This window comes from Salvelinus namaycush, unplaced genomic scaffold (genome assembly GCF_016432855.1).
Source record: "Salvelinus namaycush isolate Seneca unplaced genomic scaffold, SaNama_1.0 Scaffold526, whole genome shotgun sequence".
Classification (NCBI taxonomy): domain Eukaryota; kingdom Metazoa; phylum Chordata; class Actinopteri; order Salmoniformes; family Salmonidae; genus Salvelinus; species Salvelinus namaycush.
The window spans coordinates 8403-23544 of record NW_024061227.1 but is presented as its reverse complement, the minus strand read 5'-3'; the positions used below and the strand labels follow the sequence as shown (position 1 = coordinate 23544).

The following is a 15142-nucleotide window of genomic DNA, read 5'->3' as shown; positions in this document are numbered from 1 at the left end:
TACTGAACATACTATTTAGTTTAATGTACTGAACATACTATTTAGTTTTAATGTACTGAACATACTATTTAGTTTAATGTACTGAACATACTATTTAGTTTAATGTACTGAACATACTATTTAGTTTAATGTACTGAACATACTATTTAGTTTTAATGTACTGAACATACTATTTAGTTATGTACTGAACATACTATTTAGTTTAATGTATTGAACATACTATTTAGTTTAATGTACTGAACATACTATTTAGTTTAATGTACTGAACATACTATTTAGTTATGTACTGAACATACTATTTAGTTTAATGTACTGAACATACTATTTAGTTTAATGTACTGAACATACTATTTAGTTTAATGTACTGAACATACTATTTAGTTTAATGTACTGAACATACTATTTAGTTTTAATGTACTGAACATACTATTTAGTTTAATGTACTGAACATACTATTTAGTTTTAATGTACTGAACATACTATTTAGTTTAAAGTACTGAACATACTATTTAGTTTAATGTACTGAACGCAGCCCTGCATTGTCTGGAATAATAACCATTCTTAGTGTTTGTGTCCCAAATGGCACCCTATTCCTTATGTAGTGCAGGTCCTGGTCTAAAGTAGTGCACTACATAGGGAATAGTGGTTCAAATAGGCCCTGGTCTAAAGTAGTGCACTACATAGGGAATAGTGGTTCAAATAGGCCCTGGTCTAAAGTAGTGCACTACATAGGGAATAATGGTTCAAATAGGTCCTGGTCTAAAGTAGTGCACTACATAGGGAATAATGGTCAAATAGGTCCTGGTCTAAAGTAGTGCACTACATAGGGAATAATGGTCAAATAGGTCCTGGTCTAAAGTAGTGCACTACATAGGGAATAATGGTCAAATAGGTCCTGGTCTAAAGTAGTGCACTACATAGGGAATAATGGTTCAAATAGGCCCTGGTCTAAAGTAGTGCACTACATAAGGAATAGGGTTCAAATAGGCCCTGGTCTAAAGTAGTGCACTACATAGGGAATAGTGGTCAAATAGGTCCTGGTCTAAAGTAGAGCACTACATAAGGAATAGGGTTCAAATAGGCCCTGGTCTAAAGTAGAGCACTACATAAGGAATAATGGTCAAACAGGTCCTGGTCTAAAGTAGTGCACTACATAGGGAATAATGGTTCAAATAGGCCCTGGTCTAAAGTAGTGCACTACATAGGGAATAGGGTTCAAATAGGTCCTGGTCTAAAGTAGTGCACTACATAGGGAATAATGGTCAAATAGGCCCTGGTCTAAAGTAGTGCACTACATAGGGAATAATGGTCAAATAGGCCCTGGTCTAAAGTAGTGCACTACATAGGGAATAATGGTCAAATAGGCCCTGGTCTAAAGTAGTGCACTACATAGGGAATAGGGTTCCATATGGGATGAAGCAATACATCACTGACCTGGGAGAAAACATGGAGAACCCTGTACTCACCATGTTACCAATCTGTCACCAATCACTTTGCTGATCCATCAGAAACCAATAAATATCTCCAGGTCTGTTGAACAAAGTGATTTTCATTGTAACTGGGGTCATGCTGACACACACACACACACACACACACACACACACACACACACACTTTCTGCAGTGATTGTCATTATAATGTAATTTATTTATGTATTTATTTTCTATTGTACAGAGTTGTCTACTGTTGTCTGTCGCCCCCCAGTGGTTCTTTGTTGTAAGAACGAACTTATATCCGTCCCAAATGGTACCCTATTGTAGTGCACTATAAAGGGAATAGGGGGCCATTAGGGACGTATTTAACTGGAATATGTTGTTGCACTACGTCTCTTTTCAGAAAGAGAAAAGCTCAATTAATAGGGACAGGATAGTAGAGTCAGTTTTTTTGTATCTCTTCGAATATTATAAGCTGCAGTTCAGCTTCAGATTGTCATAGAGAGGAATCAATATATCTCCATATGCATCGGAGTCCCGTCTTTCTCGGCATTTCAGAGCTTGTTTCTACCATAAGACGTCACAGAGTTACGCATTGTTATAGAACGCTTGATATCATCTCGATACGTTTTATGTATTTATTTACAAATATAAAGAAAACAATAGATATCATTTTTGCTATTTTCTTTAACAAAGGGTACGTGATACCCTCAGTCAATTCAAGCCCTGGTTTTAGTCAAACACACCAAGCCCTTCCCAGACACGGAGGTATTTAATCAGAACCAAACACACCAAGCCCTTCCCAGACACGGAGGTATTTAATCAGAACCAAACACACCAAGCCCTTCCCAGACACGGAGGTATTTAATCAGAACCAAACACACCAAGCCCTTCCCAGACACGGAGGTATTTAATGAGTACATGCGGCAGTATTGTAGTATTTGTCTATACCGACATCTATGGAGGATAATTGTGTCCGTCAAACACCAAGTCTTACAACTTATTTATAAGAAGAAGAAATAATCTCCAATGATCTGTGTAATTGTGTGTTTCTGACCGTTAACATGTTGGGTGGACGCGTGTACATATAGGAGGTTCCTGACCAGGCAGAAGGGAGTTTCACTTTAACCGCTGCATCGGAGAGTTACAATGTTGCTGTCACTATGTAACCTACTACCTACAGTAGAAAAAGGAGTTTCTGATTAATAATATCACAACTGTTATCACACATGGTACGACCCCATAATTGTTACAATTACAATAAAAAATAACACTTTTATATAACATATTTAACATATATTGTAATATTCATGTAGAACTGTAAAACACAGTAAGATCATTTGAGCTTTGGAAACAAGCGCGTTCATAAATGCATGGTGGGCCTCGTTATAAATGGGTGGGCCTCGTTATAAATGGGTGGGCCTCGTTATAAATGGGTGGGCCTCGTTATAAATGGGTGGGCCTCGTTATAAATGCATGGTGGGCCTCGTTATAAATGGGTGGGCCTCGTTATAAATGCATGGTGGGCCTTGTTATAAATGCATGGTGGGCCTCGTTATAAATGGGTGGGCCTCGTTATAAATGGGTGGGCCTCGTTATAAATGGGTGGGCCTCGTTATAAATGGGTGGGCGTCGTTATAAATGGGTGGGCCTCGTTATAAATGGGTGGGCCTCGTTATAAATGGGTGGGCCTCGTTATAAATGGGTGGGCCTCGTTATAAATGGGTGGGCCTCGTTATAAATGGGTGGGCCTCGTTATAAATGGGTGGGCCTCGTTATAAATGGGTGGGCCTCGTTATAAATGGGTGGGCCTCGTTATAAATGCATGGTGGGCCTCGATATAAATGGGTGGGCCTCGTTATAAATTTATGGTGGGCCTCGATATAAATGGGTGGGCATCGTTATAAATGGGTGGGCCTCGTTATAAATGCATGGTGGGCCTCGTTATAAATGGGTGGGCCTCGTTATAAATGCATGGTGGGCCTCGTTATAAATGCATGGTGGGCCTCGTTATAAATGGGTGGGCCTCGTTATAAATGGGTGGGCCTATTTTTAAATGGGTGGGCGTCGTTATAAATGGGTGGGCCTCGTTATAAATGGGTGGGCCTCGTTATAAATGGGTGGGCCTCGTTATAAATGCATGGTTGGCCTCGTTATAAATGCATGGTGGGCCTCGTTATAAATGGGTGGGCCTCGTTATAAATGGGTGGGCCTCGTTATAAATGGGTGGGCCTCGTTATAAATGGGTGGGCCTCGTTATAAATGGGTGGGCCTCGTTATAAAGGGGTGGGCGTCGTTATAAATGGGTGGGCCTCGTTATAAATGGGTGGGCCTCGTTATAAATGGGTGGGCCTCGTTATAAATGCATGGTGGGCCTCGTTATAAATGGGTGGGCCTCGTTATAAATGGGTGGGCCTCGTTATAAATGCATGGTGGGCCTCGTTATAAATGGGTGGGCCTCGTTATAAATGGGTGGGCCTCGTTATAAATGGGTGGGCCTCGTTATAAATGGGTGGGCCTCGTTATAAATGGGTGAGCCTCGTTATAAATGGGTGGCGGCCTCGTTTCGCTGGAGCAGTGTAAAATAAGCTTTCTGTAAATGACCCAGCCTTAACGAATTTTGTTTATTTCCATATTGAATTTGATTGTCCAACATCATCATGTATTTATTGTGTAGAGTGGCCTCTTTCCTCTGCTGTGGTGCTGCATTGCAGTCAGCGATGTTTTCTCTCGGTAGCTGTCCAGGGTCCTGAAATCAAATCATGTGAGTTTGCTTGGACACCAGCCTGATCTCCAGCTCCTTCCACCTCTGGAAACTATCTGGGTGGTCATGTGACTTCTCATGAGAGGCTGAGGAGGTGGCACTGATTCTTCCAGTCCCTGGTTCCATCCCTGACCAGCGCAGATTTGCACACGTGTGAAACAAGTTTGCAACAAAAACAGAAGTCTGCATCGTTTTGCTTGGAATAGACTAGCCTTGGTCTCTCCACTCTCTCCCCGTTCGCCATCCTCCTATTGTAGTTGGCCACCGAAAACTTTCGTTGCCCCTCATCTCTTGGTAAATTCCCCTCCTTATCCTGATGTGGCCCAGCCTGCACTAACATATCCCGTAAAGATCCATTCATATATTCTGGCCACTCACCGGGATCTTCTATGATTTTTGTCTGGGAGTCGGATTTAGCAGCAGCACCACCACTGTCACCGGGGACGGGGAGCGACGAATCTGAGTCTGGGTCCAAGATAGTAGGGTCTTCGCCGGCATTGTTTGGAGGTGTAGCTAGGCCTGGTGCGACCACCTGTTCTTGTCCAGCCAGAGAGCTGTCATCATCGGTGGAAGTGCATGGCTCGGACTCCTCCGGTTTGTCCTCTTCGCTGCTAGAATCAGCTAACGGGGGCTTGTCGTTCTCGGTGAATGAATGTCCTGTCCTCGTAGGCTTGTAATTCTCCACACCGGCTGATGGACATTGCTGCACACTGATACATTTCACCAGAGAATTTCTTTGGTTTAGAGATTGTGTCCTCACACAGACACTTAAACAAAATACAATCATTTATTTGGCAGATTCATTTATTAATGTTTCACAATTGGATAATCCCATATAAAGACACACCTCACCATTCCTACCAAGGATAGTGTGAGTGAACTTCGGGAGAAGGGGGAATGGGGTGGGGGAGGGAACTGTAGCAGCACTATGAGCTGGTGGCTGGGGCGCCGCGGGCGGTGTAGTGACCGAACAGGGGCGCCGGAGGGCGTCAGACAATTGTCAAAATATCGTCTCAAATTCAGGTGCTGCCACAGGCGACGGTCTAATGGGAGGGCTGGCCCTGAACACGTCTGTAAACCCACAATGAGGACATCAAGTAAGTTTTCATAAATCATTGGGTTCCGTTCAAGAAGAAACGTCAGAGTAGTCTGAAGTGGAGGCATTAATTCATGGTGACATTTACAACATAACATGCATGGACATTTCATCATTAAGACCTTTAGGGAATCATGTCTGGAGGGTGAAAACCCCCAAACATTCTCATTAGCTCAGTGTTATATCACCTCCCCTGTCTGATATCTTGACTTTCTCTCTGTCACACAACCTAAAGGTATTAATGTCATGTTGTAGGTCATTACAATGTACTGGGACTGGATAATCCCTGTCGTTACTCCTGATTCAACTTTTATGTTCACAAATTCTCTGAGATAACGAGAGGTTTTACCTCCATAACACAACCCACATGGACATTTAATCATGTAGATAACATGGGTGGTGTTTACCTACATAACACAACCCACATGGACATTTAATCATGTAGATAACATGGGTGGTGTTTACCTACATAACACAACCCACATGGACATTTAATCATGTAGATAACATGGGTGGTGTTTACCTACATAACACAGCCCACATGGACATTTAATCATGTAGATAACATGGGTGGTGTTTACCTACATAACACAACCCACATGGACATTTAATCATGTAGATAACATGGGTGGTGTTAACCTACATAACACAACCCACATGGGCATTTAATCATGTAGATAACATGGGTGGTGTTAACCTACATAACACAACCCACATGGACATTTAATCATGTAGATAACATGGGTGGTGTTTACCTACATAACACAACCCACATGGACATTTAATCATGTAGATAACATGGGTGGTGTTTACCTACATAACACAGCCCACATGGACATTTAATCATGTAGATAACATGGGTGGTGTTTACCTACATAACACAACCCACATGGACATTTAATCATGTAGATAACATGGGTGGTGTTTACCTACATAACACAACCCACATGGACATTTAATCATGTAGATAACATGGGTGGTGTTGACCTACATAACACAACCCACATGGACATTTCATCATGTAGATAACATGGGTGGTGGAGCACGTAATAATGTCATTTATTTGGAACCGTTCTCCTGTATGTGGGTGGCAGAAACGTTCACACTTCATCATATTGTTGCACTGGGCTCAGCATCTGCATTTATAGCTACAAATCAGAAGAGGGCGTAAAAGAGCCTGGCTCGTTTTCTTTTGTGGCTGGAAGTTTGGTATGTACCAATTTGTCACGTAAATTGCGACCTCTCCTATATACAATATGGGTGGGTTCTTCAATTTACCCGACCTCTCCTATATACAGTAAGTGGTGGGTTCGTAAATTCAGCTGGCAACGCTGGGTCCGATAAAACATGACAATGGTTCTTGACAGCATCTCCCACTTTGTGCGAGTTCAAAGTCTATGTGGTGGTGAACATTACAGAGTTCTTTACCTCTAGTGGCTCTTTGTTGTATCAGTTCATCTGGTGTTTCCCCTAATGCCACATTAAGAGCTTCATCCACACATTGTGGAGAGGAGCCTCTTAGAAACATATTGCACATCTCAGCTGCTGTTTCTACAGAGTCCTCTGTGGAGAGACATATACCACGCAGTCTGAAACACTGGCTTCTTGGAAGTTCTCTTTTTAATGTCTCAGGGGGGAATCTGTCTCCCTGTAATAGAGTATTGTCTCAGGGTGGAATCTGTCTCCCTGGAATAGAGTATTGTCTCAGGGTGGAATCTGTCTCCCTGTAATAGAGTATTGTCTCAGGGTGGAATCTGTCTCCCTGTAATATAGTATTGTCTCAGGGTGGAATCTGTCTCCCTGTAATATAGTATTGTCTCAGGGTGGAATCTGTCTCCCTGTAATATAGTATTGTCTCAGGGTGGAATCTGTCTCCCTGTAATAGAGTATTGTCTCAGGGTGGAATCTGTCTCCCTGTAATAGAGTATTGTCTCAGGGTGGAATCTGTCTCCCTGTAATATAGTATTGTCTCAGGGTGGAATCTGTCTCCCTGTAATAGAGTATTGTCTCAGGGTGGAATCTGTCTCCCTGTAATAGAGTATAACTGTCCGTTTGTTTTCTATAAAGAGTTGTAAACAGAGATGCTGGTTTCATTAACTAGTGGAACCAAAAGAGATGCTGGTTTTATTAACTAGTGGAACCAAAAGAGATGCTGGTTTTCATTAATCAGTGGAACCAAAAGAGATAATGTTTTTATTAACTAGTGGAACCAAAAGAGATGTTTGTTTTCATTAACTAGTGGAACCAAAAGAGATGCTGGTTTTATTAACTAGTGGAACCAAAAGAGATGCTGGTTTCATTATCTAGTGGAACCAAAAGAGATGTTTGTTTTCATTAACTAGTGGAACCAAAAGAGATGGTGGTTTTATTAACTAGTGGAACCAAAAGAGATGCTGGTTTTATTAACTAGTGGAACCAAAAGAGATGCTGGTTTCATTAACTAGTTTAACTAAAAGTGATGCTGGTTTTATTAACTAGTGGAACCAAAAGAGATGCTGGTTTCATTAACTAGTGGAACCAAAAGAGATGCTGGTTTTCATTAACTAGTGGAACCAAAAGAGATGCTGGTTTTCATTAACTAGTGGAACCAAAAGAGATGCTGGTTTTATTAACTAGTGGAACCAAAAGAGATGCTGGTTTTATTAACTAGTTGAACTAAAAGTGATGCTTGTTTTATTAACTAGTGGAACCAAAAGAGATGCTGGTTTCATTAACTAGTGGAACCAAAAGAGATGCTGGTTTCATTAACTAGTGGAACCAAAAGAGATGCTGGTTTCATTAACTAGTGGAACCAAAAGAGATGCTGGTTTCATTAACTAGTGGAACCAAAAGAGATGTTTGTTTTCATTAACTAGTGGAACCAAAAGAGATGCTGGTTTTATTAACTAGTGGAACCAAAAGAGATGCTGGTTTTCATTAACTACTGGAACCAAAATAGATGTTTGTTTTCATTAACTAGTGGAACCAAAAGAGATGGTGGTTTTATTAACTAGTGGAACCAAAAGAGATGCTGGTTTTATTAACTAGTGGAACCAAAAGAGATGCTGGTTTCATTAACTAGTTTAACTAAAAGTGATGCTGGTTTTATTAACGAGTGGAACCAAAAGAGATGCTGGTTTCATTAACTAGTGGAACCAAAAGAGATGCTGGTTTTCATTAACTAGTGGAACCAAAAGAGATGCTGGTTTTCATTAACTAGTGGAACCAAAAGAGATGCTGGTTTTATTAACTAGTGGAACCAAAAGAGATGCTGGTTTTATTAACTAGTTGAACCAAAAGAGATGCTGGTTTTATTAACTAGTGGAACCAAAAGAGATGCTGGTTTTATTAACTAGTGGAACCAAAAAAGATGCTGGTTTCATTAACTAGTGGAACCAAAGGAGATGCTGGTTTCATTAACTAGTGGAACCAAAAGAGATGCTGGTTTCATTAACTAGTGGAACCAAAAGAGATGCTGGTTTTCATCAACTAGTGGAACCAAAAGAGATGCTGGTTTCATTAACTAGTGGAACCAAAAGAGATGCTGGTTTTCATTAACTAGTGGAACCAAAAGAGATGCTGGTTTTCATTAACTAGTGGAACCAAAAGAGATGCTGGTTTTATTAACTAGTGGAACCAAAAGAGATGGTGGTTTTCATTAACTAGTGGAACCAAAAGAGATGCTGGTTTTCATTAACTAGTGGAACCAAAAGAGATGCTGGTTTCATTAACTAGTTGAACTAAAAGTGATGCTGGTTTTATTAACTAGTGGAACCAAAAGAGATGCTGGTTTTATTAACTAGTGGAACCAAAAGAGATGCTGTTTTCATTAACTAGTGGAACCAAAAGACTGGAATTGAAATGGAATTGATCTCAACCCTGCTGTAAGCATAATTATTAACATTAACAATGGTAATGGCAGCACATCATCAAGGAATTAAACTGTATATTATTTATTAAAACAGAATTCTGTTCCCTTACATACTTTTTATATTTGATATAAACAGAGAAGAGATGGACAGAGGGAAGAGAAGAGTATAGAATATAGATATATATAGACATAGAAGAGATGGGTAGAGAGTGGAGAGAAGAGTATAGAATATAGATACAGTGGGGAGAACAAGTATTTGATACACTGCCGATTTTGCAGGTTTTCCTACTTACAAAGCATGTAGAGGTCTGTAATTTTTATCATAGGTACACTTCAACTATGAGAGACGGAATCTAAAACAAAAATCCAGAAAATCACATTGTATGATTTTTAAGTAATTAATTTGCATTTTATTGCATGACATAAGTATTTGATACATCAGAAAAGCAGAACTTAATATTTGGTACAGAAACCTTTGTTTGCAATTACAGAGATCATACGTTTCCTGTAGTTCTTGACTAGGTTTGCACACACTGCAGCAGGGATTTTGGCCCACTCCTCCCTACAGATCTTCTCCAGATCCTTCAGGTTTCGGGGCTGTCGCTGGGCAATACAGACGTTCAGCTCCCTCCAAAGATTTTCTATTGGGTTCAGGTCTGGAGACTGGCTAGGCCACTCCAGGACCTTGAGATGCTTCTTACGGAGCCACTCCTTAGTTGCCATGGCTGTGTGCTTCGTGTCGTTGTCATGCTGGAAGACCCAGCCACGACCCATCTTCAATGCTCTTACTGAGGGATGGAGGTTGTTGGCCAAGATCTCGCGATACATGGCCCCATCCATCCTCCCCTCAATACGGTGCAGTCGTCCTGTCCCCTTTGCAGAAAAGCATCCCCAAAGAATGATCTTTCCACCTTCATGCTTCACGGTTGGGATGGTGTTCTTGGGGTTGTACTCATACTTCTTCTTCCTCCAAACACGGTGAGTGGAGTTAGACCAAAAAGCTCTATTTTTGTCTCATCAGACCACATGACCTTCTCCCATTCCTCCTCTGGATCATCCAGATGGTCATTGGCAAACTTCAGACAGGCCTGGACATGCACTGGCTTAAGCAGGGGGACCTTGCGTGCGCTGCAGGATTTTAATCCATGACGGCGTAGTGTGTTACTAATGGTTTTCTTTGAGACTGTGGTCCCAGCTCTCTTCAGGTCATTGACCAGGTCCTGCCGTGTAGTTCTGGGCTGATCCCTCACCTTCCTCATGATCATTGATGCCCCACGAGGTGAAATCTTGCATGGAGCCCCAGACCGAGGGTGATTGACCGTCATCTTGAACTTCTTCCATTTTCTAATAATTGCGCCAACAGTTGTTTCCTTCTCACCAAGCTGCTTGCCTATTGTCCTGTAGCCCATCCCAGCCTTGTGCAGGTCTACAATTTTATCCCTGATGTCCTTACACAGCTCTCTGGTCTTGGCCATTGTGGAGAGGTTGGAATCTGTTTGATTGAGTGTGTGGACAGGTGTCTTTTATACAGGTAACGAGTTCAAACAGGTGCAGTTAATACAGGTAATGAGTGGAGAACAGGAGGGCTTCTTAAATAAAAACTAACAGGTCTGTGAGAGCCGGAATTCTTACTGGTTGGTAGGTGATCAAATACTTATGTCATGCAATAAAATGCAAATTAATTATTTAAAAATCATACAATGTGATTTTCTGGATTTTTGTTTTAGATTCCGTCTCTCACAGTTGAAGTGTACCTATGATAAAAATTACAGACCTCTACATGCTTTGTAAGTAGGAAAACCTGCAAAATCGGCAGTGTATCAAATACTTGTTCTCCCCACTGTATATATAGACATAGAAGAGATGGACAGAGAGGGGAGAGAAGAGTATAGACTATAGATATATAGACATAGAAGATATGGACAGAGGGAAGAGAAGACTATAGACTATAGATATATATAGACATAGAAGAGAAAAGTATTACAATTGAAAGTGTACATATGTTGACATGTAACCATTGTAACCCTCACTACCATTATAACCCTCGTTACCATTACAACCCTCATTACCATTACCATTACAACCCTCATTACCATTATAACCCTGATAATCATTACTCTAACAGTAATGATAGTTTGTTGATATGGTGAGAGCATCTGTACCCAGATCATCCAAAGAACCTTCCAGAACTATTTCTCATGGAATTGTAAAGATTCCTCACTACGGAAGGAATTCTTCCAACTGGGTTAGGAGGAAGTGGTAGGTTAAGGACCTCTTGGACAATCTTCTGGGAACACCTTGACAGGACCATCTTTACCTTTGTAATATCTGTTCAACATGATTTCGAGTGCTCCCAAGGTTTGTTGATCCAATGCCCCCGTCCCCTCCTTGTTCTCCCCCCAGTATGCTCCGGCCATCCACTTCTTGTTCTTCATGTACTTCTTGTTTTCACAGCAGAAGGCTGTCCACATGAGATACGGGATGTTCACTCGGTTGTTCAGTTTGGTTTTGTTGTTGTTGGGAACTGCTCCAGTCACCACATAGGCTTTTATCTGGTCGTTAGCATCCTTACAGTTATTCACAAGAGTTCCTCTGACATTTCTCTCCATTTCTTTCCAGCTGCCATCGTTGAAGGTGATGTCCTGGGGAACGATGTTGGTCAGGGTAAAGGTGGACTTCTGAGTATCAAGGTCATGAGCATGTGAACTTGGGAAGAGGTGACCTTTGTTCACTTTATATTCTGAGATTTTATAGTCATTTTGCTCAGCCTGGTGTTCGTATCTGCCTCCCTCTTGTATCTGCATTTCAGTGCGGTTTATGTTTTTCTTCCCGTCGAGCTGCAGGAAACAATCATTCATTTACAAGTTTTCTGTACAATAAACCCTCTTTTCTGTACAATAAACCCTCTATTCTGTACAAAAAAAACTATTTTCTGAACAAAGAAAAACCTTTTATGTACAATAAACCCTCTTTTTATGTACAATAAACCCTCTTTTCTGTACAATAAACCCCCTTTTCTGTACAATAAACCCTCTTTTCTGTACAATAAACCCTCTATTTTTGGGTGGGGGGGGGGGTTCACAATCAAGATAATCAAGTCTCTATACCCTCCATAGTGGTAGTTCTATATTCTGTAACATAACTGTCTGTGATGTACAGCAGTAAACAAATACAAATGTTATGTTATATGAAAAAACATTAGTCCTACCTGGGGCTCTATCATCCAGGGATCATCTGGTCGACCCGTTGTATAACCAGTGAAGGTGTAGGCTGAGAACACAGGGATCCTGTTGGTCGTGTCGTAGAGAGTAGCAAACCTGTAGATGTTGTTGTACTTCTGGCAAATCGGCTTGTAGCGGCCCTCGTTCTTGAATATCCCATCATACAAAATACCTGGGAGATTTGGAGTTGTTCCCTGCATGAAGAAATTCTTGCACTGTGGAACATCACTGAACTTCTTCACTACATGAGAGAGAGCAGGAGGAAGGAGAGAGAGAAGGAGGAGAGTAGAGAGATGATTCAATACCCCCATCATCACCTGAAGACTGTACACCACAGAGACAAAGATGAAGTTACAGAGACCAGTTGGTAGACTGGAGACTGTTGAGCTGAGTCAGGACAGACTGATTTAAATAGTTATTTCAGAGACCAGTTGGTAGACTGAAGACTGTTGATCTGAGTCAGGACAGACTGCTTTAAATAGGTTTTCAGAGACTCCTCCTTCAGATGTCAAGACAGACAGAGTTGATTTGCATAAACTCCTCTGTTTGTTTCCATGGAAACTGCTGTAACAAATAACATGTGACTCACCTACTGTAGTTTCTAACACGTATGGAACCAGAACTTAATCACACAAGATTATAGTTCTGGGTTAACGAGATTAGACTGCTCTAAATAGTGACTGCATCCACACTTTGGTTCTGGTAGAACAACGTTTTAGGATAAAAACATGACTTAACTCAGCATAGAGTCTGTTAGAAGATACACATCACACTATTACAACAGTGGGACTGTTCTGGAATTACGGTTGCTGAGATCACATTCATTAATATCCCACAAGGCTTAGCGACTCTGAATCAGCAACTCAAAGAAGTAAACTTGCATTTCCCTTGACCAGCAAGTCAACTTATTTAGCATGAAGTCTCAAAGGCCTCACATACATTACAGACATGTGTCCAACTGAATGAAACGGAGGAAGATGTGTCCAACTGAATGAAACGGAGGAAGATGTGTCCAACTGAATGAAACGGAGGAAGATGTGTCCAACTGAATGAAACGGAGGAAGATGTGTCCAACTGAATGAAACGGAGGAAGATGTGTCCAACTGAATGAAATGGAGGAAGATGTGTCCAACTGAATGAAACGGAGGAAGATGTGTCCAACTGAATGAAATGGAGGAAGATGTGTCCAACTGAATGAAACGGAGGAAGATGTGTCCAACTGAATGAAACGGAGGAAAATGTGTCCAACTGAATGAAACGGAGGAAGATGTGTCCAACTGAATGAAACGGAGGAAGATGTGTCCAACTGAATGAAACGGAGGAAGATGTGTCCAACTGAATGAAACGGAGGAAGATGTGTCCAACTGAATGAAACGGAGGAAGATGTGTCCAACTGAATGAAACGGAGGAAGATGTGTCCAACTGAATGAAACGGAGGAAGATGTGTCCAACTGAATGAAACGGAGGAAGATGTGTCCAACTGAATGAAACGGAGGAAGATGTGTCCAACTGAATGAAACGGAGGAAGATGTGTCCAACTGAATGAAACGGAGGAAGATGTGTCCAACTGAATGAAACGGAGGAAGATGTGTCCAACTGAATGAAACGGAGGAAGATGTGTCCAACTGAATGAAACGGAGGAAGATGTGTCCAACTGAATGAAACGGAGGAAGATGTGTCCAACTGAATGAAACGGAGGAAGATGTGTCCAACTGAATGAAACGGAGGAAGATGTGTCCAACTGAATGAAACAGAGGAAGATGTGTCCAACTGAATGAAACGGAGGAAGATGTGTCCAACTGAATGAAACGGAGGAAGATGTGTCCAACTGAATGAAACGGAGGAAAATGTGTCCAACTGAATGAAACGGAGGAAGATGTATCCAACTGAATGAAACGGAGGAAAGAGAGAATAAAGTAAATGTCACACGTCAAAATGTTGATTTATGACCCTATGTCATGATGACGTGTGCATGCCCATATTTGGGCTTCCGGTCAGGACATCCTGGTGGGGCAGGGGGTAGGAAGTGACCATGTGTTTGGGCATCCTGTTCCTGTTTCTCACAGTTTATAGTTTCAAAATAGTTTTTTTATAGTGTCTTTGAAGTTGTCATGATGTTTGATGTCTAGTGTCCTGTTTGGAACGGGGTGGGGGGGAATGAACATTTCAAAGAGTAAGCATTTCAAAGAGTAAGGCCCCCCTATTGTATTGCCCTCCGGGTTGTTGTCTATGAAACACGAATGTCCTGGGGTATTGGGCTTTGCAGACGCCTTATAAAGCCCCAGAACAATACATGCGTAAGACTGTACATGATAACCCCCGGAATATTAAACAAAAATGACACCTATGCCAATTTCCGGTATGTTATGCGCGTCTTGTCATGAACCCAGTGACCAAAGCATTGAGAAAGTTCTGTGTGAAGCTCCAGAATGTTTTAAAGGAGTTTTGGGTACGAGTGAGGGACATATGTCTTACATATTCCAGCCGGAGGATTCTACGGTAAAGATCTTCAACGCCAGTGGCCCCAAACCCCTTTATCAGGCAAAACCTGGGAGTTTTTCTCCTGCTCTGGGGATGAGAGAATGGCTAAAGATTAGGCTGGCGCTCTGTAAAATTGAACAGGCCCTGAGTGGTACAAATGTGCCAGGATATGCGTTGGAAGAACAGGTCTGTGGCCGCAGTGATCTGAAGGCCCTAAGAATCGCTTCAATGGCCTATAGCCCTGACAACAAAGTGACAATTTTAGCCTGTGAACTTTATGATGGTGCTAATGCTACA

The 15142-nt window shown here is 41.6% G+C and overlaps 1 protein-coding gene across 1 annotated transcript; it reads right to left on the bottom strand.

The window, feature by feature from the left end:
- Nucleotides 1-11225: 11225 nt before the first annotated feature.
- LOC120041752 (endonuclease domain-containing 1 protein-like) lies at nucleotides 11226-12701 on the bottom strand. Its single transcript, XM_038986615.1, has 2 exons — nucleotides 12352-12701; nucleotides 11226-11980 (listed from the first exon to the last, which is right to left on the bottom strand). The coding sequence occupies exons 1-2, from the start codon at nucleotides 12676-12678 to the stop codon at nucleotides 11408-11410; spliced, it is 900 nt and encodes a 299-aa protein (XP_038842543.1). The 5' UTR covers nucleotides 12679-12701; the 3' UTR covers nucleotides 11226-11407.
- Between the last annotated feature and the right edge of the window lie 2441 nt (nucleotides 12702-15142).